General features: G+C 46.4%; 11 protein-coding genes across 13 annotated transcripts; 4 read left to right on the top strand and 7 right to left on the bottom strand.

Moving 5' to 3' along the window:
- Positions 1-395: 395 nt before the first annotated feature.
- FOIG_15405 (uncharacterized protein) lies at positions 396-3,175 on the bottom strand. Of its 2 annotated transcripts, XM_031216764.1 has the most exons (6): positions 2,914-3,175; positions 2,200-2,866; positions 2,067-2,147; positions 1,364-2,004; positions 1,131-1,307; positions 396-1,079 (listed from the first exon to the last, which is right to left on the bottom strand). In XM_031216764.1, exons 1-6 carry the CDS (start codon positions 3,084-3,086, stop codon positions 446-448), a joined length of 2,373 nt encoding a protein of 790 aa, XP_031053597.1. In that variant the 5' UTR covers positions 3,087-3,175; the 3' UTR covers positions 396-445. The 2 variants fall into 2 exon arrangements, with proteins under 2 accessions (XP_031053597.1, XP_031053598.1); XM_031216765.1 differs by having other exon boundaries at positions 2,200-3,175.
- A 463-nt stretch (positions 3,176-3,638) lies between these two features.
- FOIG_15404 (uncharacterized protein) lies at positions 3,639-5,017 on the bottom strand (the record flags this gene model as incomplete). Its single annotated transcript, XM_031216763.1, has 6 exons — positions 3,639-3,710; positions 3,764-3,835; positions 3,887-3,937; positions 3,988-4,290; positions 4,341-4,762; positions 4,819-5,017. The coding sequence occupies 6 exons, from the start codon at positions 5,015-5,017 to the stop codon at positions 3,639-3,641; spliced, it is 1,119 nt and encodes a 372-aa protein (XP_031053596.1).
- A 408-nt stretch (positions 5,018-5,425) lies between these two features.
- On the top strand, positions 5,426-7,044 carry FOIG_15403 (uncharacterized protein; the record flags this gene model as incomplete). The annotated part of the gene is made up of 4 exons (XM_031216762.1): positions 5,426-5,734; positions 5,793-5,952; positions 6,000-6,288; positions 6,351-7,044. The coding sequence occupies 4 exons, from the start codon at positions 5,426-5,428 to the stop codon at positions 7,042-7,044; spliced, it is 1,452 nt and encodes a 483-aa protein (XP_031053595.1).
- A 587-nt stretch (positions 7,045-7,631) lies between these two features.
- FOIG_15402 (uncharacterized protein) lies at positions 7,632-9,753 on the top strand. The gene is made up of 7 exons (XM_031216761.1): positions 7,632-8,154; positions 8,207-8,389; positions 8,444-8,778; positions 8,834-8,955; positions 9,015-9,310; positions 9,367-9,468; positions 9,517-9,753. Exons 1-7 carry the CDS (start codon positions 7,725-7,727, stop codon positions 9,708-9,710), a joined length of 1,662 nt encoding a protein of 553 aa, XP_031053594.1. The 5' UTR covers positions 7,632-7,724; the 3' UTR covers positions 9,711-9,753.
- Positions 9,754-9,825: 72 nt separating this feature from the next.
- Positions 9,826-10,743, bottom strand: FOIG_15401 (uncharacterized protein; the record flags this gene model as incomplete). The annotated part of the gene is made up of 1 exon (XM_031216760.1): positions 9,826-10,743. One exon carries the CDS (start codon positions 10,741-10,743, stop codon positions 9,826-9,828), a length of 918 nt encoding a protein of 305 aa, XP_031053593.1.
- A 774-nt stretch (positions 10,744-11,517) lies between these two features.
- FOIG_15400 (uncharacterized protein) lies at positions 11,518-12,444 on the top strand (the record flags this gene model as incomplete). The annotated part of the gene is made up of 1 exon (XM_031216759.1): positions 11,518-12,444. One exon carries the CDS (start codon positions 11,518-11,520, stop codon positions 12,442-12,444), a length of 927 nt encoding a protein of 308 aa, XP_031053592.1.
- Positions 12,445-12,698: 254 nt separating this feature from the next.
- FOIG_15399 (uncharacterized protein) lies at positions 12,699-14,388 on the bottom strand. Its single transcript, XM_031216758.1, has 3 exons — positions 13,987-14,388; positions 13,840-13,935; positions 12,699-13,792 (listed from the first exon to the last, which is right to left on the bottom strand). Exons 1-3 carry the CDS (start codon positions 14,368-14,370, stop codon positions 12,731-12,733), a joined length of 1,542 nt encoding a protein of 513 aa, XP_031053591.1. The 5' UTR covers positions 14,371-14,388; the 3' UTR covers positions 12,699-12,730.
- Positions 14,389-15,266: 878 nt separating this feature from the next.
- FOIG_15398 (myosin-crossreactive antigen) lies at positions 15,267-17,650 on the bottom strand. The gene has a single exon (XM_031216757.1). The coding sequence runs from the start codon at positions 17,172-17,174 to the stop codon at positions 15,417-15,419; it is 1,758 nt and encodes a 585-aa protein (XP_031053590.1). The 5' UTR covers positions 17,175-17,650; the 3' UTR covers positions 15,267-15,416.
- A 28-nt stretch (positions 17,651-17,678) lies between these two features.
- Positions 17,679-20,068, bottom strand: FOIG_15397 (uncharacterized protein; the record flags this gene model as incomplete). Its single annotated transcript, XM_031216756.1, has 4 exons — positions 17,679-18,150; positions 18,199-19,097; positions 19,916-19,962; positions 20,016-20,068. 4 exons carry the CDS (start codon positions 20,066-20,068, stop codon positions 17,809-17,811), a joined length of 1,341 nt encoding a protein of 446 aa, XP_031053589.1. The 3' UTR covers positions 17,679-17,808.
- A 239-nt stretch (positions 20,069-20,307) lies between these two features.
- Positions 20,308-23,504, top strand: FOIG_15395 (uncharacterized protein). Of its 2 annotated transcripts, XM_031216753.1 has the most exons (7): positions 20,308-20,567; positions 20,619-20,673; positions 20,728-20,874; positions 20,940-21,501; positions 21,553-21,581; positions 21,630-21,722; positions 21,785-23,504. In XM_031216753.1, the coding sequence occupies exons 1-7, from the start codon at positions 20,486-20,488 to the stop codon at positions 21,879-21,881; spliced, it is 1,065 nt and encodes a 354-aa protein (XP_031053586.1). In that variant the 5' UTR covers positions 20,308-20,485; the 3' UTR covers positions 21,882-23,504. The 2 variants fall into 2 exon arrangements, with proteins under 2 accessions (XP_031053586.1, XP_031053587.1); XM_031216754.1 differs by having other exon boundaries at positions 20,321-20,567; positions 20,619-20,874; positions 21,785-22,139.
- On the bottom strand, positions 21,866-23,450 carry FOIG_15396 (uncharacterized protein). Its single transcript, XM_031216755.1, has one exon. It carries the CDS (start codon positions 23,295-23,297, stop codon positions 22,032-22,034), a length of 1,266 nt encoding a protein of 421 aa, XP_031053588.1. The 5' UTR covers positions 23,298-23,450; the 3' UTR covers positions 21,866-22,031.
- Positions 23,505-23,561: the final 57 nt, after the last annotated feature.

The raw sequence follows: 23,561 nt of genomic DNA, 5'->3' as shown, positions 1-23,561 counted from the left end.
AACTTTAAAATCTATTTATACTGTAAAATACACTGTATTTTAAGGTTTTATAGATAAAATAAAATAGTTAAAATTTTTTAAAAAATACTATTTAGTAAATTTAGCTATACTATTATAGAAAATAATTTTTCTAAATTTTTAACTATTTTATTTTAAGTTTAAATTACTATAGGGTAGGCTATTTTTATATACACAGTATGCTGTTGCACTTACTTATCTGTTGCATTTGCTTATCAACCACGTTATTTAAATAAAAAAAAAAGATAATAAAAGAATTAATTAGTTAAAAATTAAATAGTTATATAAAGTTAAGGGTATTAAATATGTAAGAGTCTTAGTATTAAGAATAATAAAACTATTAAATAAACACTTTACTCTAATATTATATATTAAAGCTACTAATCTCTTTAACTTCTAGTTTAAACCTCTCTAACTTGACCAGAGCTTACAGATCTTCCATTCCAAAGTCATAAGTAATAAACTCATTAATATCCTCTAGAATTTGAGGTGCTGATAAAAGCTGATCTTGCCCAGCGTCGGATTCTCTATCCCCGTTATCCACAGATGCTTTGTCATGCTTGCAAGTGGTGGCATCGACGTTTTGTTCGGGAGAACCTATGTCGATGACAAAGAGTCTAGGGGAAGGCAAACGCGCTGAATGAGGTGCAGCGAGTCCAAGTGTAGAGTCCTCTGAATATCGCCCGAGAGCTAACGAGTGGTCGATAGTTCGAGAAAGCCGGAAGTATAAAACAGGTTCCATGACGAGGACATTACCCCAATCATTGGCATACTCGTTGTCGTTGGTTAGATTGGATTTCGATCCGAGACAACCGACTGCGTTAATGCTATAACCGTTCTGTAAGCTTGTCTCATTCTCTGCGTCCTGTACAGTTGCATAATCGATAGCTGTTCTGATAAAGGTCCATACATCATCAACTCCATCATAGAGCTTCTGCATAGCCTTCATAGTTTCAATATAAACATTTAGCTTTCCTTGCTTCTGGGCTATTTGTAGTGGCCTCTTTGCAAGTCTAACATCAAGGATGTGGAGCACCAGGGGAACAGCAATATATGCAGCACTAGAAATAGAATATCAGCAATAGTAAGTCACAAATCACGTATCAACTCACATGCTGATTGGCAAGAACCTTTCCAACCTCAGTTGGATAAGCTCTTTCAGATTCTCTGTAATGCCGAGGGCAGCATCCTCGATTTTGCTTTTGGTCCGTTGCAGCTCTGAAGTCGCTTTGGCCTGTTCCTGGCTAATAATGAAGGCCTTGTGCTGATAAAGTGCAAAGCAAGCAGCGCTTTTCGATAGTCAGAGATACTAAATACATGACTATGCCTTAATAGGGATACTTACTGATAGTATATGTAGAGTAAGTTTGTGTATAACACAAGAGACTCTTCGCGAGTGATGATGCCGGCAGGGGTTGGAAACTGGATCGTTGCCCTTTCGAACCAAGCCTCCAAGCCAGCCTCACAAGACTGCAGCGATTCCCTTCCTTGTTGGGCATCATGAACAACCGGGGAATGAGTATCAGTCAAGCGGCCGGTAGGATAGACGATCTTGATGACATCAGTGAGCGGAACAGTCAGCTCACACAGCGTGATAAATAACCGGACTAGCGTTCGTTTCGTCTGTGGTGCGTAGACCCGAGACCCGTCAATCTCTCGCGAGAAATCTTTCTCAGTAGGCAAGAAGCTTCCGTGAGCCACATCGAGCGATGTAATGTGTAGTTGTCTTCGCATACCAAGAGGCAGGATTCGGTCCCGTACTATACAGCACCACCACAGTCGTTTTAGCTCATTTACCGTAGTCAAACTCGGGTTTAAGCTGGTATGAAATTGATCCGCACCTGCGGCCTGAGCTAGGTGGATTGCAGTTGAGAGCCAAATAGAATTCGTGCGTTTCTGGTCCTTCATTGTTCCATTGTATGACAATAAAAGTGCTCCTTGCGCACTAGACACAAGGTTCCTCTCACTGCAAAGATCAAACAAGAGCTGCAATGCAGGTCAGTCATGATTCGCTCACTAGCATGACTCACCGATCATGATGAACTTACCTTACTGCGACGGTAGTATGTGTCTCGTGCATTGTGTACTGAAGCAAATCCAAGACTTCGGAGGGTTGAAAAGGGTAGGAACTACAAAGTCAGCAAATCATATATCAAGATACATACAGAGCTCGTAACATACACTACATGCAGTAAATAGCATGGCCTGGAAGACGAAGAGAGATAGATTTGATCTGCCGCGTACAGGTCGTGTAAAGATGGCCCAGAACCAGGCTTCATCTAACAACGGAAGCGCCGGGTGAACATGTAAAAAGTACTCTTGAACAAATTCATCCAAAGCTTCTGGAGTGGGGACTCGAAAGCAGCCTTGGGCTTCGAGGTAGTTTATATCATCAGGTAACAAGCCAGAGATATCGAGATCAAGGAAAGAGTAATAAGAGTATATGATGTGCGATTGACCGGACAGCTTTGCATCGGAGCTTGAGGCTGGCTTAGGCTCTGTTTGATGAACCCGAGAGTTTTCCGAGATAATGGTGAAGTCAGAATCTTTGCGCTGGTTTAGAACCATCTCAAAGATTCCAGGTTCCTTCGCACAATTTTCTGCCGCACCTTGAATGAGTCGCTCGGCAGGGTAATCTATCTCAGGTTGATCCCAAAGCGACTCGAAGCACATAGATGGGCTTTCAGGACCACATTCCACTGAGAGATCTGGCTCTAGACATGCGTCGTTTGGCGAATCCAGATCATCCGATGCAGCAGAGCTTGGGTCCTTTGGTAAAATTACCTGCAAACTGTTTCTGAACTGTGTCCGCTGCTGTTTTTCGACAACGACGGGAGAGCGTTTGCGACTTGGCCAGGTTAGCTTGAGTTGGTGCTATTTGTCCATGGAACCTACTATTTGGTGCGTCTGTCTTTAACAACACATTGAATGTTATCAAGGGCACAATTGGTGCACTGATGCGGTCTATGAGTGACATCGCATCGGACTTTGCGGGAGCGACAGGCTACACAAGCTTTGCTGGCTCGCTTCCGTCGAGGATTTATGCCATGGGACATCGCCTCCTCCATTGTGGGCTCTGGGTAATGTTTCGATAACGATGATGATGAATTTTGTACCAGTAGTTGAGGTGAAAGATCCAAGATCCCCTTTTCCGAACTAATTCATGGCAGCGGAGAGAAGAGGGTCTGAACGCGGGGTAAAACGCGGGGAAGTGGAAACTTTAGTCAAGCTACGAAGCATTGTCCTCTATTGAATGCAGTTATTCGCATTGTTGACTCGACTATTTTGAGTCAGAGCCCACGAGCTCTGACTCGGCTATGTTTTGTCAACTAACGCTATGTCCTAATGAAGTAAGTCAATATGTGAAAACAAGATTTATATCAGCCACAACACTTGACATCCGCGCATTTTCTACCGAGGGTAAATTCCAACCAATCAATTCATGTTTTCAGAGCCATTAGTAGAGAACTTGACGAGAGCTATGTTGAGCATTCCACCTGAGACCTGATCGGTTAATACTCTGAGTTGCATCCCTAAATGTAACCGTAGCTGCAATTTCAGAAAGTTATAGTAGATCCAAGATAACTAAATATGGATGTAGCGTAGCATTAGTATCACAACTACCAGACGATAACTGGTTTGACTGTTTTCCCGATTTTCATGTCTTTCAAAGCAGTCTCAAAATTTTCTGGCTGCACAGAATCGTCAGAACAGCGTCCCTACTATAAAAATCCCAGGGACATACCTTGTAAAAGCTGATCAGCTTATTGATTGGTAGCTTGCCTTCCCGATACCATTGTACCATTCGGGGTAGATACTATACGCATGTCAGAGCCTGGACTGTTGTCTACAATGTCTAACCTCATACCTCGGCAGGGACAGCATCACCTTCAATAGTTCCTCGAATGACTTTCCCGGTCTGACTTCGATTAGCTTTGTAAAGATGAAGAATCGGGGGTGAATTCATACCTGCATGAATGTGACAAGATGAAGATCCATCATGGCATCGAGTGGCGGTACTCCAACAAAGATCAGTTGACCTCTGTTGGCAGTAAACTCTAGACCTGCTTTGATGAGGCCCATGTTCCCTGTCGTGTCAATCGTTATGCTAGAGCCTTTTCCATCAGTGACTCTTTGGATCTCGTCTTTTATGTCAATGTTCTCATCGGCTGTGTTGATTACATGAGTCGCTCCAAGGGCCTTGGCCAATTCCAGTCTCTCAGGTACGCGATCAATGCCAATTATAGTCCTGCAGGCCTGCATCTTTGCCGTCTAGAAGAGAAATCAGCTTGTTCTTCGTGCTTTTGGACATAATTTCTTACCATTATAGAAACTAATCCGACACCACCAAGACCTAGGACTGCGACTCTGTCTTTCTCATTTGCTCTGGCAACGTTCTCAACCGTCGCCGCACCAGTCTGAAATCCACAACCAAGCGGCGCGAATAACTTCAACTCCTCTTCAGTTTTGATGATGTTGGTCACATTTACAACAGATGTTTCCTTGACAACTGCCAGTTCAGCAAAGGACGACTGCCCGAAAAAGTTGCCACGCAAATCGGTACCCTCTGCGGTATATGTTGCATCCTCGCCGCCATAATTGACCTCAACGAACTTGCTGCAAAAAGACGGATGGCCCTCTTTGCAGTCATGGCAGTCTTTGCAATTGTGAAAGGAGAGAAGGACAAAGTCACCTGGGCGAGCTTTGGTTACCCCAGGCCCTGCTTCCACGACAACACCAGCACCTAAACACGAACCTCAGTGATCATGGCGCTAAAGACAAGGAATGTGTTAAGCTGACCCTCATGTCCTAATACTTTGGGGTATGGGATCTGGTCGGCAGGCCAAGTGGCAAAGATAAGGTCAGTGTGACAAATACCAGTAGCGACGACTCGAATAAGCAGTTCACTGGGATGAATTGTCCGCACAGACCCGTTTACGAGTCTTAAGTCTGGCGTAGTGCCTTGAGGCTCGTATGCTGCGATAAACTTGGTGTTCATAATTGTTAATGATGATATGTTTAATCACGGAATTCAACGTTGGTCTCTGTAAACAGGTACCGATGATGATTTATTGAACAAACAGCACACAACACGACTAGCCTAAATCGAGCTAGCGACAGTCTTATCCCCAAGATTAAATTCAACCGATGCGAAAAGCCCTCGGCAGAAATAACAAGCCAACCGGCCCAAATAATCTAGCCTCGTGATAGCATGCTACTAACTCATTATGGGTGTGGAACGCGGGGTAAATACCTTGGCGAATCTTCGAACAAGTAAAGGCGACTTATATCAGGCCTCAAGGCGGAAGTGATATACATAAACAGCCTGAGACCAATCTTTCAAGAGCAATTCTTTGAGTAGGAGACACAGCCCGAATATCACATCTACCAATTATAGTAAACCAGAATGGCTGTTACTACTTATCTGGAGAACATGAATTTCTCAACCTTTTCCAACATTATCAATGGCCAAGCCGGAGTTACTGCGGTCACACGACATGGTATCAACCCTTCAACATGTGAGGTGTTGCCACCCTGTCCTGTGTCAACCCAAGCAGACGTTGAAGATGCTGTACAAGCAGCCCGCTCTGCATTCAAAACTTGGAAAACGACGCCGATTGAGGTTCGGAAGGAGAAGATCAAGGGCTTGGCAGCTGCGCTGTTGGCACAGAAAGCAGAATTCGCGCGTCTGCTTATAGCGGAGCAGGGAAAGCCTGTAAGTCTAAAATTTCGGTTTGGGTGTTGGCCTGAGAGAGCTGACTGATTCGCTGCAGACTATGTTTGCCGACCATGAGATTATCCGTGGAGCTCACTGGCTTACTGGGACGTGCGAGCTTGATATGCCCGTGGACGAGGTTGACAACGAACCAGAGAGACGCATCTTCACTCGTTATGTCCCTCTGGGAGTGGTTGTTGGAATAGTCCCATGGAATTGTACGTCTTGATATCTCGTCTCCAAGTCTCGAGCTAACTCGGTGTAGATCCCATTATGCTTCTGTGCGGAAAGCTTGGTCCAGCACTGATGGCAGGCAACTGTATCATCGTCAAGCCTTCTCCCTTCACACCCTACTGCGGTATTAAAATAGTCGAGCTTGCACAGCGATTCTTCCCACCTGGCGTAGTACAGGTCTTAAGCGGAGGCGATGATCTAGGTCCCATGTTGACGGCTCACCCAGGCATTGACAAGATCAGCTTTACTGGCTCGACAGCTACGGGTAAGAAGGTCATGGAGAGCGCCAGCAAGAATTTGACCAGAGTTACTCTGGAGCTGTAAGTATACCCAACTTGACCTGCGGCCCCCTTCCCAGTACACAACAGCTCACATGAGATAGCGGAGGAAACGATGCTGCGATTGTCTGTGCAGATGCAGACATAGAGAATGCCGCTTCACAAATCGCAGTGGCCACATTTATGAACGCAGGCCAGATCTGTATTGCTGTTAAGCGCATTTATGTGCATCAAGACATATATGAAACTTTCAAGGCCTCTTTCATCAAGCATGTATTGCAGCTCAAAGTCGGCGACGGATTCGCAGATGGCACCTTCATGGGACCAGTTCAGAACGAACTCCAGTTTGAGCGTGTCAAGGTACACCTCGATGAAATAGCAAAAAACAATTACGCTGTGTTGAAGGGCGGAGATATGTCAGATGGTCTGCAGAAAGGGTTCTTTATCCAACCTACCGTTGTGGATAACCCGCCGGATGATAGCAAAATCGTCACCGAAGAGCCCTTTGGGCCAGTGGTGCCTTTGCTGAAGTGGTCTGGAGTAGACGAGGTCTTGTTTCGTGTTAACTCAAGTGACATGGGCTTGGGAGCTTCAGTTTGGACGGCTGATGAAGAGCTTGGGATGCGCATCGCTGATGGACTTGATGTTGGCAGTGTTTGGTTCAACGAGCATCTAGCTATTGAGCCTACAGCTACGTTTGGGGGTCACAAAAACAGTGGCTTAGGACGCGAATGGGGTGTTGATGGACTGCGAGGCTATTGCAACTCTAAGACATATTTTATTAAGAGAACCAAGTAGAGTCACTATACAAGTAGCGGCAAAATGAAAACAGATTCAAAGCTTATTTTCAACACCTAGAATAATGTTGTAAATGCCAAACCGCTACGTCCTGAATAACTTACAATGCAGTTTCAGAGTACCTTTTACAGCTTCCCTTCCCTAAAAGGCTGTTGACACTAGAGGCTTGGGGCCAGGTATCCCAAAAAGAATAGGCCGGCTGCGTATACCAGTGCTCCTTTGCGAGTTGTTGAGTGCATGCGACAGCTCGGTCTTAGCGACGGTAGTGAGACACCATTTACGGCCCACGGCTACCGGCACAAATTGAACCACTCACGAATCGACTGTACATATCAGAGCACCTTCACAAGGTCATTCAGTCCACTCTTCCCCAGATTCCCCGCAACTCCCCATAACGCGCTAATCTTTCTGCTATGCCTTTAAGGATGACCCCGCGTTGCAATCCTCAGCTTGTCCCCTTTAGCAAGTTTAGTTTAACGAATGAAAGTTGCCGAGGCCGAATTCCATGCCACAAAACAACCCTTGGCTTGGTTCACCTGATTCAGCATTTGTATCACCACCATGGTTATGAGATCCCCGTCTTAAATCGCCCCTTTACGGCCCTTTCACCTGCCTTGACCGGATCAACCCTCTCTTATGTTCCTTTCAAACCGCTATTCTCATTATACTGTTTTATCAACATGGACCACATGATGGTTGAACCCAAAAGCTTTGAGGCCATTGCGGTCTCGTTTGCCAGTGGTTGTCTCCTACACATTCTCTTTTACCGTAAGGGAGAATGGGACTTGCTTGCACTTCGCATCTTTCAGGCCTATGCTACATTACCCATTATTGTGACTGGGTTGCTGCGCTTGGCTGAATTCAAGGGATGGCACCATGACACCAATCTTTCAGCTGTATCCGTTCTTTTGCTCGAAGGTGTTCACATACTCGGGCTGTTGACCAGCATCCTCTGTTATCGCATGATCTTCCATCCCTTGAACAAGTTCCCTGGGCCACTCCGCGCTCGAATCTCAAACTTCTATCCGACCTACCTCACTACCAAGAATGCGCACCTCTATGAAGAGGTTGAGCAGCTCCATCAGAAATATGGTGATTTTGTTAGATTAGGTCAGTATCCTCCATTTCAGCTTCTGACGTCAAACTAAGCTTTTGCCTCTAGGACCAACACAACTTTCCATTATCCATCCAAAGGCGATCGATGCGATCTACTCTGCCAAATCCCCATGCACCAAAGGCCCATTCTACAATATTCTCCACCCTCGTGTCTCGTTACATATGATTCGCGATCACAAAGAGCACAGCAACAGGCGAAAGATTTGGGACAGAGCCCTGAGCTCCAAATGTCAGAGCAACTCTCTTGATCTATTAATTTGGTGACCAGCTAACAAGTAGGAAGCACTACGGGACTACGAGCCTCGCGTCACAAAATATACTACACAATTACTCGATCGTCTCAATGAGATGCAAGGCACGACTATCAACGCCTCGAACTGGTTGAACTTTTACAGCTTCGACGTTATGGGTGATCTTGCATTTGGCAAGTCCTTCAACATGTTACGTGACGGTGTGAATCATTATTTCCTGTCGTCACTACACGACTCAATGAAGATGGTTGGGGCTCTCGCGCATATTTCATGGATTATCCCCATCCTGAAGCTCATCCCCGCAGTTAGTGCTGAGGATCGAAAGTTCTGGGCGTGGATTGAGAGTCAGGTTGAGGAACGATCAAGGGTACACTATTTTCTCTGAGCAACCTTGTGACTGGACTAACACGGAAGACGAGTAGATGAAGCCTGATAACCCCGATGTCTTCACTTGGATCCTCGATGAATACGAGCGCAGTCCAAAGACACACCAAGCAAAGCTTAATGTTGAGGCCGAAGCTTATTTGATCGCAGTTGCTGGAAGGTATATACTCCATGTTATCTGCAGCCACCTGAGCCGCTTTGGAACTTACTGGATTACAGCGACACGACCTCTGCGACATTGACTGGTCTTCTCTTCGAGCTGGCGACTAATCCCTCTCAGATCATCAAGCTGAGAGAGGAGATTGACATGTACTTCAGCGATAGAGAACACGCAGACCATACATCACTCTCCAATCTCATCCATTTGAATGCCGTCATCGATGAGTCGCTTCGTTTGCATCCGCCTGTCCCTTCAGGTTTGCAGAGAGTCACTCCTCCGCAGGGACTGATGGTGGGGGACACTTTCATACCAGGCAATACAATTGTCCAGGTTCCCATGCATACAGTCCAGCGAGGTAAGTTATTTTCTGCACGCGTATCTGTGGACAAGCAACTAACCAGGTTGCATCAGATGAACGCTACTTCGTGAGACCATCGGAGTATATCCCTGAGCGTTGGACTACATCTCCCGAGTTGGTCAAAGACAAGACAGTCTATGCACCTTTCTCAATTGGTAATGTTATAGATCTATATCTTCTCAACTTATACTGACTCTAAGAAGGGCGATATTCCTGCGTTGGGAAGCAGCTTGGTTTGATGGAGGTGAGATATGTTATAGCACATATTGTACGGGCGTTCGATGTGAGGCTTGGTGAGGGCCAGACACAAGAGGGTTTCTTGAAGTCCAAGATGGATACGTTTACATTGGCAACCCCAAACCTTCACCTTGTCTTTACACCTCGTCTTACCAAGTAATAGCACTTGTAAATACACAATCTTTTAGGCATATAGTTGGCGCACCTTGTTAGCCTAGGCATTTCCGTTGAGCTTGAAACCGCAATAGTGTTTACAGTACTCCTAATAACAATAATTAAATCTCCTCCTCCTTATTCACAATGGTCGCAGCACCTCCACCCTCCGCCTCAGCAACAATCTTTGTTCTCAACACCTTTCCACTCTGATCAGTATAGATGTTACAATAAGCACTGAGCCCATGATACGGTGCATATGTATACTGCAGCTCGTACTCCACCCCTTCATCTCCGGTGATTGTCTTATTGTGGCCGGTAAACTTCATGTCTTTGCTGTAGAACCCAACTTCCTTGCGACGCCTCTCAACTCCGTTGTTGTTTAGGTAGATATCATACAGAAAGCCATCGTGTGTCAAGACGCGGTTCCTGTTTGTCGAGCCTGAAAAGTCGTTGACGGAGTAGAGAATATTGTTCTCGAGACGCGCAGTGAGATCTCTCTTCTCTAAAGCCTCAGCATCTTCGCCAGATCCATTGCCTCCACTGCTTCCGCCAACGGCATCGCCAACATCATCTACGATGTCCTTGACAGTATCACCGAGAGTGGCAATGATTGGGTTCAGGTCGATACTCTCAAGGACATCATCAACCATGCGCAGGATATTACCAAGACGGGCCTCAAGCTCGACCTTGGCTGTGACGTTGTAAATGCCGAGCTTCACACGATCAATACCGAGATCGACACCAGCGTTGAAATTAAGCAAATTGAGGACTTTTGCGTCTAGGTTGATCTTGGCAGTAATGTTCTGCACCTCGATAGAGATCTCGCCTACTGAGACATTGGCGTTGAGGTAGACGTCGGGTTCCTCGTTGAGAGGCGCAATACCGCTGTTGGTGTTTTCGGTCTCGTAGATAGCGGACTCATCGTCGCCTCGACGGTTCAGACGATAGCCATAGTAGCCGTCGCCTTTAGCTTTGGCAGTCGCAAAGCTTGCAAACGAGGCCAAAGCCAAAGCGCCAAACACTGAACAATGCTTCATTGTGAGGTTGAGTTTGCTGCCGGTGAAAAGAGAGTGAGAATGAGTGAGACAGCTGCGCAGGCTAAAATGAGATACGCTTCAGAAAGGGTACAAGTCGTAGAATAAAAAAAAAAAAACACAAGCGACCCTCCTTGACAGAGCATCCCAAACAAGCTTGTAATACCAAAGATCCCTGCTAAAAAAAAAAAAAAAAAAAAAAAAAAAAAAAAAAAAAACAGTGATATATTGCTCAATCTAACTTGGTCGGACAGCCCAGATTCGACGGTAAGCGAACTTGAAACAGCAGCAACTCCGGTAGGAAAGTTCCGGCCCTGATTTCCAGCCTCCGAGGTTTCATTGATGCAGGGGAAATCACAACGAGTGGAGCCATATTCGGCGTATTGGAAGCCTGAGAGGGCTGTATTTCCGACAGACCCCTGTCACTGCGTCAATGCATGGACTCAATCTCGATCGATTACCCCGTAAAGCATATCAGTAATTTCTTTCCAATTACGAAAATCCTGTTTTTTCATCGCTTATAGCTGAAAGGACGGATAACATCCGCAATATAACCATCCGAATAAGCTCATAGGGCCGAGCGCTCATGATGCGACGGGAGATTGCGCTGGTTCCAAGGGCCGTGTGACGAAGGTCCACTTTATGCCATGGGGTAAATTATCAAAGACCTGGCAGTGGACGATGAGCAAGAAATGTCTCGACATACCATAACTGTCTCGCCGTTAGAGCATCGAACATCATCACCTTCTTCCAAAGAGATTCCTACCAAACGTCAATATGCGTCTCTCCATTTTTCAGCCTCTGGTCCTGGCTCACCTTTTCAGTCTGGGCATTGCCCAAACACCTGATTCAACAGATCCAGCTACGACTGCAGAGAGCATCGCAATCCCCCCAACAGCCTCACCGTCTGGGAGTGGTGATGCCAGTAGCGACAGCACAACCCAACCAACAGCTGCACCGGGAGGAGGAGGCGGCTCAAGCAACTCCTCACTTGGTCCTCCCGATGTTCATCTCAAAGTCCCAGAACTCTCTGTTGGCCGCATTGAGCTAGACGTCGACAACCTACATGCAGATATCAACCTCAACGCGGATATCGCGAAGCTTGTTCAGATCAATGCAGGTATCCAAGTTGGCATCGACAAAGTCAACATCACGATCGCAGATGTAGAGGCCGAACTTGAGCTCGTTGTCCGTTTGGGCCACTTGGTCGAGATTGTTAACCGTACTCTGGCTTCCCTCGATTTGAACCCGGCTCTCATCAATTTGCTCGACTCGGTCGGCGACATCGTCGAAGGCGTTATCGGCGCTGTAGATGGTCTACTTGGATCTATCACCCAGGGCGACACGAAACTCAATTTCCTCATTGACAACCTTGGAAACATTGTACAAGAAGTCACAAAAACGGGCAGCGATGTTGTTAGCTCGATTATCGGAAACTACAAGCAAAACATGACTTTCACCGGCGATGAGAAGACTCTGAACAACGGTCTTACACAAAGGACATATGAGTATAAGGAGCTTAGTGCTCTTGTTAACATTGTCTTTAACAAGGCTGGCCAGATTGTTCAGGCCATGGTTGTCAAGGGTGGCGGTAGTGGTTCTGGAGACGACGATGATGATGAGCCTAGTGGCAGTGCAACCGCGTCGCAAACAGCAACAGCCACGTCTGCTCCCAGTCAAGCTACAACGGCATCGTCTGCTTAATGAAGCACTGCGTGGGATCACGCTTATCCACCACATCAATAAAAGTATATCTTCTCAAAAATCGTATTAAATTGTAGCCATTATTGACCAATACAATGTCAAGATGACTGATGTACTGTAATCAAGTTTGAACACTAAAGCTACCATGAAATATTGGGGAATGGAATATCAACCTTGAGAGCCTTTCAAGACGACCTTTGAAAGCCATGGACATGACCTGATTTGCATAGGCAGTTCAGGCTAGACCAGGTGTACTGGCTTGGACCAAGCTGACATCTCCCTCAGATCATTCATACATCCTCACAAAAGGAACATGAACTGCCTGATACTGAGACGTGTGTGGACCAAAGTGACACTTCCAGTAGGTCCGATACTGGTTGGATGTCTTCGTCAGACCATCCTTCTTTTCCGTCTTGCTGGTCATCTTGGTGCACGGCATGTCAATATCAATGGTGCTCCATCGCTGGTAAGCCACGGTGCCATACTCCATCTTCCAGCGACCATTCGTCAGGGTGAAGTCCTTCAACTGAGAGTCTGTTGCCCGAATGAGCCAGAAGTAGAGCTTGACTGCCTCAGCCAACTCTTTCTTGATGTTATCCTGGATCGAGATGAGGCCATTGCGCACGTAATAGCCATTTTGGTCACCGTTATCAAACTCCGCCTGATTGACCTTCTCCCAGTCAATTGCCAACATACTAGTGATCAGTTCATGAAGAGCTTTGGAATCCGCCAGATACTCAGTGGCAAACAACTTCAGGGGGGCAAGCTCATTGGCGACCTTCTTAGAAGTAGTTGACATCCCATTAACGACAGGCATAAACTTGAAGACATCCTTGGCGACTTTGATCTCGTTGTTCCGAATCCTGCTGATCATTTCATTGGCTGGAGGGATATAAGCCCAGTTTGACCTGAGCTTGTTGACATCGTCCAACAAGTTACTTACCTTAGTATTGAAGCTGAATATCTGCCTAGCTGTACTAAGCTTGTCGGACAAAGTGATAACGGTCTGAACATTTGTCATGAACCTTTTCACATTCGGGCGATCATTCCCGCAATAGTTCAGCCAATTACAGATTGAGTCATAATAGCCGCTAAGGGTCGGCTCAACGTCATTAAAGGCTCCTTTGACCTCGTTTGTAGCAGTCATGACGTAGCCAGTAGACTTTGTGATCAGGTTGAGGTTGTCTCTCCATCGGTTGAGTATGGGGATGATGGGGCCAAGGAGAAGTTTATACGAGGCGGTAAGGTAGTTCCTGAAGATGGCATAAATTTGTTCGGAGTTACAAACACCTGTGACACGACAGGGATGGATCACAGCGATCATGGCACGAAAGGTTCCGCGGGCCATCTGATAAGTGTCAGTCAAGCTATGTGAGATACAGAACGGAGGCATACATCAGCCCCTAGGGCGACTTTCCAGCCAGTCGCCTTGAGTTTGTTCAAGGTGGCATCACGACTTTGTGAGTACTTGAGACCTCCATCCGTCAAACACTAGACTCAGTCAGCGCAAAAAGATTCGAAAGCAACGCATTGCAGCAATACCTTTTCCAGGGTCCCGGCCTGATCGAGATAGTAGTTATTCGCCAAGTCAAAGTTACCAGCCGAGGAAGACGCGAACTTGCCCTCAGAGTTTAGAGTGCGCAGTTTAGTGAAGCAATTGCAAATAGGATCCCGGGCCTTGAGGAATTTGTTGCCAAGCGTTGTGCCGAGGGCTTTGCGGATTTGATCGCAGACGTTGACCTTGATGTAGTTGAACTGAATGGAACGAACTTTCTTTGTTGTGGCGATCTTGAAGCCGTTTGGTACAGTGATAGTTGTTTTACAGCCATTATTGGCGCTGCCAGTACAGATATCGGTTAAGCTGCTTTGCGCTGAAACCACATCACCCAGCAGCACCAGCGGAGCCAAAATAAGTGAGAATTTCATCGCTGAGTGGACTTTGCGGGAATGGAGCACAGTCTCAATCTCAGTGTCTGCGGTGAGCACCCTGTAAATAAGTGAAAGTGCCTCGTTGGCAATTCGAGACTTTTCTCAAGTCTGGTCACCGCCAGCCCATGAAGCTGAACCCAGTGGCGCACGTAGCGCCTCCACCATAATCGATAGTCTCGAGATGGTATTCAGCCCTTGGAAGCGGAAGTCGCTCAAATGAGGATTCATTAAGCGATGCGAGCTGCCAGAGATTAGATGGCGTCAAACCTGAAAGTCTAGCTAGGCCCCATGCGACAGCCTCTTGACATTTTGCATGACTTTCTCGTGCTCATGACCTTGTACGATAAAAATGGCATACCGTTTAGTCGTGAATAAAGTCTTGGCAAGGTAAAATGCCAAGACGGCTGGCGGTCTACACAGGGTCCAGACCGTAACTACCATGACAAACTGACTTCTTTTCAGCTGCCTCTCCTCTTAGTACATACCAAAGTTCCAAACCCGCAGCTTCCAGCGCGTGACGCGAGTACACATCGAAGTGGAAACAATCAATAAGCTTAAAAATAAACTCAAGGAATTGGCGGGATTGGCATGCCTCTATCTCACAGTCCCCTGAATTAGGGTAAGCCTTGTGCTTTATGGCTGAACCCTGTTTATTGAACGTCGTTGCAGGCAAAGCGCAATTCCTGGACTGTAGTCCTGTTACTTTACTTTACCTTTACAACTAATCAAACAAGACAGTCACAGATGGTATTATTCATATTTGATTACTGAGTTGGAATTGTTTCTGCGTCTACAATGAAAGAGAGATCGTAGGACCTCTAATACATCCCTTGCATAACAACCAGCCGGATACTGGAGGTTCGTTCTTAATCCATAGTGGTATTAGGCAATGAGGTGCTTTTAGGCTGGGACTCATCTCCCATACTTCACGGAGGTTGAATTCAAACGCTATACGATCTCGAGATATTTTACCACCAGACCATATTTTAATAACGAGAATATTTGACTCTATAGATACATATGCTCTAAGCGACAATAATTAACTAAATAAGATGATACTCATGCATCAACTGGCCAATCTGTGATCCTTCCAACTTGTTGACAAGAAACCTTCGAATACGCTCTGGCAGCCACGTCGCCAATTCCTTGCCATCTCGTAACTGACACATTGCATCAAGCAAAACTCTCACATCATAAGTCGAACCAAATACCTCTGGAACACCACGGTCCACTCCAGTAAGCTTATATACCGACTCCATAGCCGTACGAACGGAATATTCTGTAGTAAAAATAGTATCGCGTGTCGTCTCTGAAAATTGCCCAAGGAAGGCAAAGTTCTCTGCTCCGGCTGGAACAATGTCGGGACGATCCCCTGCTTTTCGTGGCATGAAGAAAGATGTGACATATGGCATCATTACTGGAACGCATTTGGCGCCTTCAGCCGCAAGAACAGGGATGTCGCTCTCTGGGACTCCCATGTGATATAGCCACTCCTGGGTGATCTCCTCGCCAGTGCAATCTTGCATGGGCTTCTTAACGTAGTCGCCGTTCTTCTCGACAAGAAGGCCGTAGACCCAAACAACAATCTGATCCTTGGGCTGGTTCTTGAAGTGAGGCTGACGATTGACAGTCCAGCTCATGATCCAGCTAGAATCCCGGACTGTGACGATACCTCCAGTTACGACTCTTCCGCTGAATGGGTCTCGCTTGCAGATCTTCTGGATATACTCGGGAACACGTTTGTCTAAAGTCGTGACAGTTGCTGACATCCACTTTGTCGCAGGGATGTTGTCACAGAAAACCTCTGGGCGGCCGAAAGAGGGATCTTTGGCTGCGATGCGACGCCACAAGTCCCAGGCGGGAGCTGGACCATCATGTAGTTTAGCTGGGGTATGTTGATCGCCCAAGCCAGAGTTCTCCGTCAACGAACCAATAGTCATAAAGACGAGGTCGTTTACTCCGAGAGATTGACCACCTTTCTCTCCATCTCTGATCCAATGAATGAAGTTTGCAGTCTTCTTACTCTCCCCAATGTTGAAGTCGACATCTTGAACCTCGGTGCCGTACTGAAATACAACACCCTGATCCTCGAGCCACTTATGCAATGGCAGCACAAGAGACTCATACTGGTTGTACTTGGTGAATTTGAGGGTCGAAAAGTCAGGCATGCCTTTGATATGGTTGACAAAGCGATGGAGGTACAGTTTCATCTCCAAAGCAGAGTGCCAGGTCTGAAAAGCAAACATGGTCTGCCAGTAGAGCCAAAAGTTGCTCTTGAAGAAGTCTTCGCTGAAGACTTCGTCAATGCGCTTATTCTCAACTTCAGCTCTAGTAGCAAGGAAAAGCCTCGTCATCTCTGACTGGGCCTTTTCGGTCAGAGTAAACAGCTTCCCAGTCTCTGCATCTTGACCTTGATTGATCGTAGCGCGCTGGAGCGAGAAGTTCGGATCTCTCTTGTTGAGCCAATAAAACTCATCAAGAACACTAGCCCCCTCCTCCTCAATCGAGGGAACAGAACGGAAGAGATCCCAAAGGCACTCGAAGTGAGATTCCATCTCGCGGCCACCGCGGATGACGAACCCTTTCTCGGGTTTTTTGATGCCGTCCAAGGCACCGCCTGGGATCTTCAGTTCTTCAAGGATGGTGATGTTCTTTCCTGGCATTTGAGCATCGCGCACAAGGAATGCGGCGGTTGACAGACCAGCGAGGCCAGAGCCGACAATCCATGCTCTTTTGGACTCAATACCTTCAGGCTTGAGTGGTCGCGCAAAGGCTTCATAGTTGCCTTTGCTGTAATACATAGCGAATAGCGAATTGATGTTTAAGATGTTGGAATATAGTGGAATTTATGTGTGATGATTATTTCAAGAATACCTTCGCCAACCACGGCCAACTCCTTTAATTTATCCTCATTTCCAATTTGCGTGACGCAAGCAAACTCTTTCTCACGATATGATCTGATTGTTGAGAAGTCCGTTGGTGATTTGTTAATGCCCGAGGTTTTGGTAGTCCAACCCGAACATCACATGTAATTTGCTTCTGACAGTGGGCCGACTTGATGCTTTCCAGAAGATCGTGACTACGTCACAGAAGATGGCGCTGCAAGATAAGCTAAGCGAATTGTCATAATCGGGTTAACGGCAATAATTATCATCGCCTTTGGACTTTGCATGCCATTTCGTAAATCACGAGGCTTGTCGAAAATTTTTGACCTTGCCCTAGCTCTGTTGTTGCGTGATTTTGACAGGTGATGGATATGGGCGGGCTTATAATTAGCGTTGTTATGGGTCACGACACATTCCGTTCTGGTAAACTAATCGGAACTGTTAAATGCCGTTTCCCGATATCATTATTCAACGGTGCCGGTACTAGCAATTTTCCCATTCACTATTGTCACCTACGAGATACAAAAATAGCCATTCTTGCAACGGGAGACTAGGTTACATTGAAATCAAAGGGAACAAGTGATGCAGGGTAATTGTCCTGCAACAGGTCGTTCCCATACATGAGACTGTCTTCCCAATTGAAGTGACTCGACGTCTGATCGCCTTCGTCATCCGCTAGAGGATGCAAGAAGTCTGTTGTGACATGTATACTGACGTAAGGGAGGCCCTCTGTGGATAGGTCAGAAGGATCAGTGGATAGTCTGGTATTATAAATGATCGGATCGAGAAGTTCCCATATCATAGACGGTGGAAAATTAATTGCGGTATCAGCAGCACCGGCTTCAGGTGACTTTCCAATGGCAAGTGATTGGAGTCGTTGGAGGCCTTGCAGCTGGGGATTACGGTTAGTAACTACCGGGTTCGTAGTGGAGGAACATACTTTGTGTGACATGCATGGCCAAGTCTTCGACAGGCGTTGTAGCAATCTCTGTCCCTTGGCTAAATTCTGGCTGGCTTTGCTAGCAACCTTGGCATTCTTGACAAATTGGTAGAGCCATGGAATTGTCGATGTTGCTGCAACAGCTAACCCGATGAGGGGATTGGATATCTCGATGTTCAAATCTTCAAATATTCCAACAAGCCAGAATACCCATCCAGAGTGGAAGAGAGCTTGATCTACGACCTGTTGTAAGAACAACCTGGACTGGCTCATACCTTTATTGCGGCGTAAAGCCACCAAGTGAATGAAAGGGTGGTTCAATAAGGCGAGAGACGCATGCAATACTAAATGCGTGGTCAACCATGGATTCCAATACTCGCGGTATGCTTGTATCTCTTCTGAAGTTCTTTGAAAAGGGAATAGACTCCTCATCAGGTGTCTCTGGTTGAACTGAGCCTCGTACTCAAAAAGAGCAAGATTGAGCTTGGAGTACGTAGACTCTGGCAGCCAGGGTATCTGAACCTCTCCACGTCTGATTTCATGGAGATGACAGGCAACTTGACTCCAGACTGCTATCATTCTCCCCGCGTGCGTGTTGATTCCTAGGTCATCAGATGAACCAACAGCATTATCGAAGTCCGGTGCATTGAAATCGTTCGCATCTAGTGGAATTGGTGGCGGAGGCTCAACACTGGGAGGATATTTCCGAGTCTGGTCATGTGTTGGGGCCCGTGGCATGTGAGGGAAAAAGACGGCCTCAATCATGTAAATGCTCCAATAACATCTGTTCTCTTCTGCTGATTCCTGGTTGGGGATTGAGTTGCTTTTCCACAGATTACGGATACTCTCCAGCCGTGTCGCTGTGCCAATGGACATCCATGCCCTGGGCAAATCACTCCCTGTAGAACCATTAGTAAGATCCATCGAAGGAAACTACATTGCGCTTCCCTGCAATATCTCTCAGTGCCATCATGCATAGAGCTTGAACAATCTCAACCTGGTGTTTTCCTTCAGCAGCAAGTCGCTGTATGGTAGTAGCTGCCGAGCGGCTGTAATAGCTAGATGCCTCTGCGTGTTTGTTCCGGAAGTATTCATGAGTAGTGAACTCAAGCATAAGAGCTAGGAAGCTATAAAGAAAATATTGAGGAGCATTATTGAGTTTCCTTCCCAGGGTGGCGAGGTCAAACAATGGTAGAGGTTGAAGATGCACTGTCTGGCTATAGACTTGTAGAAAGTGAGTAAATACATCTTGTGGCAGGTCAGATCTGAGATCAGAATTAGTCAAGCGTATGGTACATGAGTAACAATAAGATTCGTACTGGGCTTCTGAGAAAGAGACAGTTTGTCGCTCATTCGGAACAGCCTGCTCAGTTAAGAAAGCGTTCCCATCCGAGCTTGTCGTTGAAGGAAGGGGCTGCGAAGGTACAGAAGCCTGAGCTTCTTTATTCGTCCGCGAACTAACAAGTGACTCATTATTATTTATAGATATGTCGCTACGGGGTTTTTGACTTACCTAAGTAATTCAGATAAGGACGCTATTTGGGATTCAAGAACCTGGACCCTGTCTTTGGTGGATTTCCTACAACTTCGGTTAGGCAAAGAATATGAAAGTGAATTATGGAAGCGTCTGACTTCTGAGCTTTCTGGGCTTTGGTGGTGCTATCCTGCGACGAGCTTCCCCTTGCTGCATACTTGCACGGAAGTTGAAGTCGCTCACAAAATGAGCAAATCGGTCGCTCCCCAGTGCACTTTGACTTCTTGCGACTGCATTTATATGTCAGCTGACCAATTTCTCCTCACAATAACTCTGAACTTACCGACACGGCTCACAAGCCCGACGGCTTCGGCGAATCTGGGCACCTGATGTCATTAAGGTATGAGTTGTTGATTGTGTCATAGTTAGGGGCGGAGAAAGAAAGTTCCGCGGAGTTTGAAGAGCCGAAATAGCACGTGAACGGTGGAGACTTACTGAGTTTGCGCCAATCATACTCGTAATCTCTTCGGTTTCCATACTTAGCGAGAGACAGTTCCGCTCACATGATTGGTGAAAAGCGTTGCTGATTGGATACAAATTGTTAAGAGACTTCCTAGGAGATCTAAAAGTTCCGGCCTCAGCAGAAACAATTATCGGCATGAGTAGAACAATGGGCATACTTAAGTTGGGTCTAAAAACCACTTGATACTTAAAGGCGTTTATTACTGTCACTTTCTTCATCGCGTGATAAACAAACAACTGCTCTTCAAAAACAAATCGTCATCACCTATAATCTCCCTCAATTCTACCAAGATGGCAATCTCAGAAGTGATGAAGGCTGTGGTTTTTAATGGCCCATATAAGATCTCTGTGCAAGACAGACCAATTCCTCAGAGTATGGATGCTGTAATGGGCTTCATTGTCACACTTAACTAACTGCTACAAGTCCAGAATTCTCAGGACATTATTGTGAAGGTCAACATGACTGCTTTGTGTGGATCGTGTGTACCATCTGACAATAACGTCTCATAAGCAGAGGGCTGACAAGACATCAGAGAGCTACACTTGTACCGAGGCGTTGAACCAACAGAACCTGATTTTATCATGGGTCACGAATTTACAGGTACTGTTGTTGCTTTGGGCTCTGAAGTCAAGACCGTGAAGATTGGAGACAAAGTCGTCTCCCCCTTTACCGCTTCTTGGTGAGACTCTGCATTTATCTTTTTATGACGAAAGCTTTTCATATGCAAATACTAACATTACACAGTGGCGAGTGCTACTACTGTCAGAATGGTGGCTCAGCACGATGTGTCAAGAGCCAAGCCCTTGGTTCTCCCAATCTCGATGGAGCTCAAGCAGAATATGTCCGTGTACCGTTCGCAGACGGGACTGTGATCAAGGCCCCTGAGGGGATCCACGACCAGGCCCTTATTCTAATGGCTGATATCTTCCCCACTGGTTATTTCGGTGTCCAGAGCGGAGTTGAGATGATGCCGAAGCTAGATATGCAAGATTCGACTATCGTGGTGATTGGCTGTGGTCCCGTAGGACTATGTGCCATTGTTGCTGCGGCAGTGCTCAAGCCAAAGCATCTATTTGCTGTGGATAGTGTTCAGAGCAGACTTGATCAGGCTGCGAAGCTTGGTGCCGAGCCTCTCAACTTCATGGAGAGCAGGGACAAAATGATTGAACAGGTAAAGTCAGTTACTGATGGCAGAGGCGCTGATATAGTGGTGGAAGTGGTCGGGCTATCGCCAGCCCTTCGAACAGCATTTGACCTCGTTCGGTCGTTCGGTGCCATCAGCAGCATTGGTGTCCATAACGCAGAGGTATGTGTCATGATACTTTGCACAGCTATGGATTCTACTAACATGCAACAGATCCCTTGGTCAGGCAGTGACGCGTACAAGTGAGGTCCAACTTCTTTGTTATATTAAATGAAGCTAATTGAGTTTAGTAAAAATGTTCGTCTGCAAATGGGACGGTGCCCAGTAAGAAGTATCTTTTCTGAGGCAATGGAAGTTCTCAAGCAAGAACAGGATTCTCTCAGGTATGCATACTCTTGAGTCAATGATATGCTCAAAGAGCCTGGCTTGAACTGACTGAGTACAGCTTCCTATTCGACAACATTCTTCCTCTATCAGAGGCAGTTCGAGGCTACGACCTGTTCAACGAGTCCAAGGTCCAGAAGATCGTTTTCCAAGTCTGATGTTTATATGGCCTCAGACCCTATTACTGCCTGTTGTTTTCAAGACTCTTTGGGAAGATACCTTAGAGAGGAAAAGTCTAAATGGTCAATTGTCTAATTCTACATTCTAGTTTGTTGTTGCCTGGTCTGATTGCTCAGTCATATGTCCCCTCACTCCTGGTTGATACTGCCAGTTCCAAAGAGCTCCATGTTGATTTGCTCGTGCGCAACCCCTAAACTTTGTAGCTTATCTCTTGTTGCTACCATCCAAGAAGCAGGTCCACAAATAAAAAATTGAGATCCCTTGTTTTCCAATTCTTCCTTCTTTGCTTGATACACAACATCGAGGTCTAATCGTCCCTCGAAATCATAGTCTTCGCCTTTCTTATCGTTTTGGGCCACGTTCTTGAGCCAGGTAAGAGTCTCGACGTTCTCGTGGCCCGCCGATACACTGCAAACATGTGTTCGGAAAGCCATGTGCTGCGATGTTCTAGCTGCGTGGAGCCAGAGGATAGGTCTGTTTGCCATCTTCGATTGAGGCGAGCTGAGAACTGACTCGAGCATGGACATCAAGGGTGTAACACCAACGCCCGCCGATATTAGAATGAGAGGTGCATTTGCCTTTGTATCATCTTCAATGTCAAGCCAGAATTCGCCACGAGGATATGTCATCTCAATCTCCTCTCCAACCTGATAGTGGTTATGTAGGAGATTGGAGACGGTGCCGGGCAAAGGTTCGTCTTTTCCTTCCAGAGTGAAACTCTCCTTCTTGATACTGACTCGGTAGTAGTCACTGTGAGGTGCCTGACTCATGCTGTACTGACGACATTGGAAGATGCCACCGAGCTCAGGTACATTGATTCGGAGGCTGACATACTGACCAGGACGGAACGAAGGCAGGGGTGTCTTGCCATCAGATGGAGCCAGATAAAAACTTGTGATGAGATCTGCTTCCTTCTCACGCTTGGCAATCTTGAACTTCCTCCAGCCATCCCACTCGCCGGCCTCTTGATACAATTGCTTCTCGCGGTTGATAAATATATTGGCTAGTTGACCGTACGCAGCCGTCCACGCATCAGCGATGTCATCCGTGAGGGCATCGCCTAGTACTTCTCCAATGGCTTTGATAAGCTGCTCGCCAACAAGAGCATATTGATCTTCCGTAACCTTCAGACTGACATGTCTCTGGGCAATACGTTCGATTGTAGATGCTAAAAATTCGGGCTTGTCGATATAGGTGGCATACGCGAGCACAGCACCAGCCAGAGCTTTGGCTTGGGCGCCATCGTGTTGATGGCTGAGGTTGAAGATGTTGCGGAGATCGGGGTAGGTGCCAATCAAGTTCTTGTAGAACAAGGATGTAATGGTCTCTCCATGAATCTTGAGTACAGGGGCTGTTGACTTGACAATGTCAACTTGGGAAGTTGTTAACGACATGACGGATAGTTGGTATTAAAGAAGAATGAATTAATCTCTGACTGTGCGATGCAGAGGAATGTCGAGAAACGCTGGCATGTCTTGTTAATATATATAGCGGATCAACGACACATTTTCCATTGTTCATGCTTGTGAAATCTGACTTTGTCATCCTTGACCCCATAGGTAGATGCCAGGATGAAGCATGCGTTCTAAAAATTCCTTTTTTATAGTGGGACGTTGTGAGATTTCCGCGGATTTGCTTCAAAAGAGGCCTTTAATACA

Source organism: Fusarium odoratissimum (genome assembly GCF_000260195.1).
Source record: "Fusarium odoratissimum NRRL 54006 unplaced genomic scaffold supercont1.51, whole genome shotgun sequence".
NCBI classification, from domain to species: Eukaryota; Fungi; Ascomycota; class Sordariomycetes; order Hypocreales; family Nectriaceae; genus Fusarium; species Fusarium odoratissimum.
Note: the sequence above shows the minus strand (reverse complement) of the source record. Positions and strands in the feature narration are given on the sequence as shown.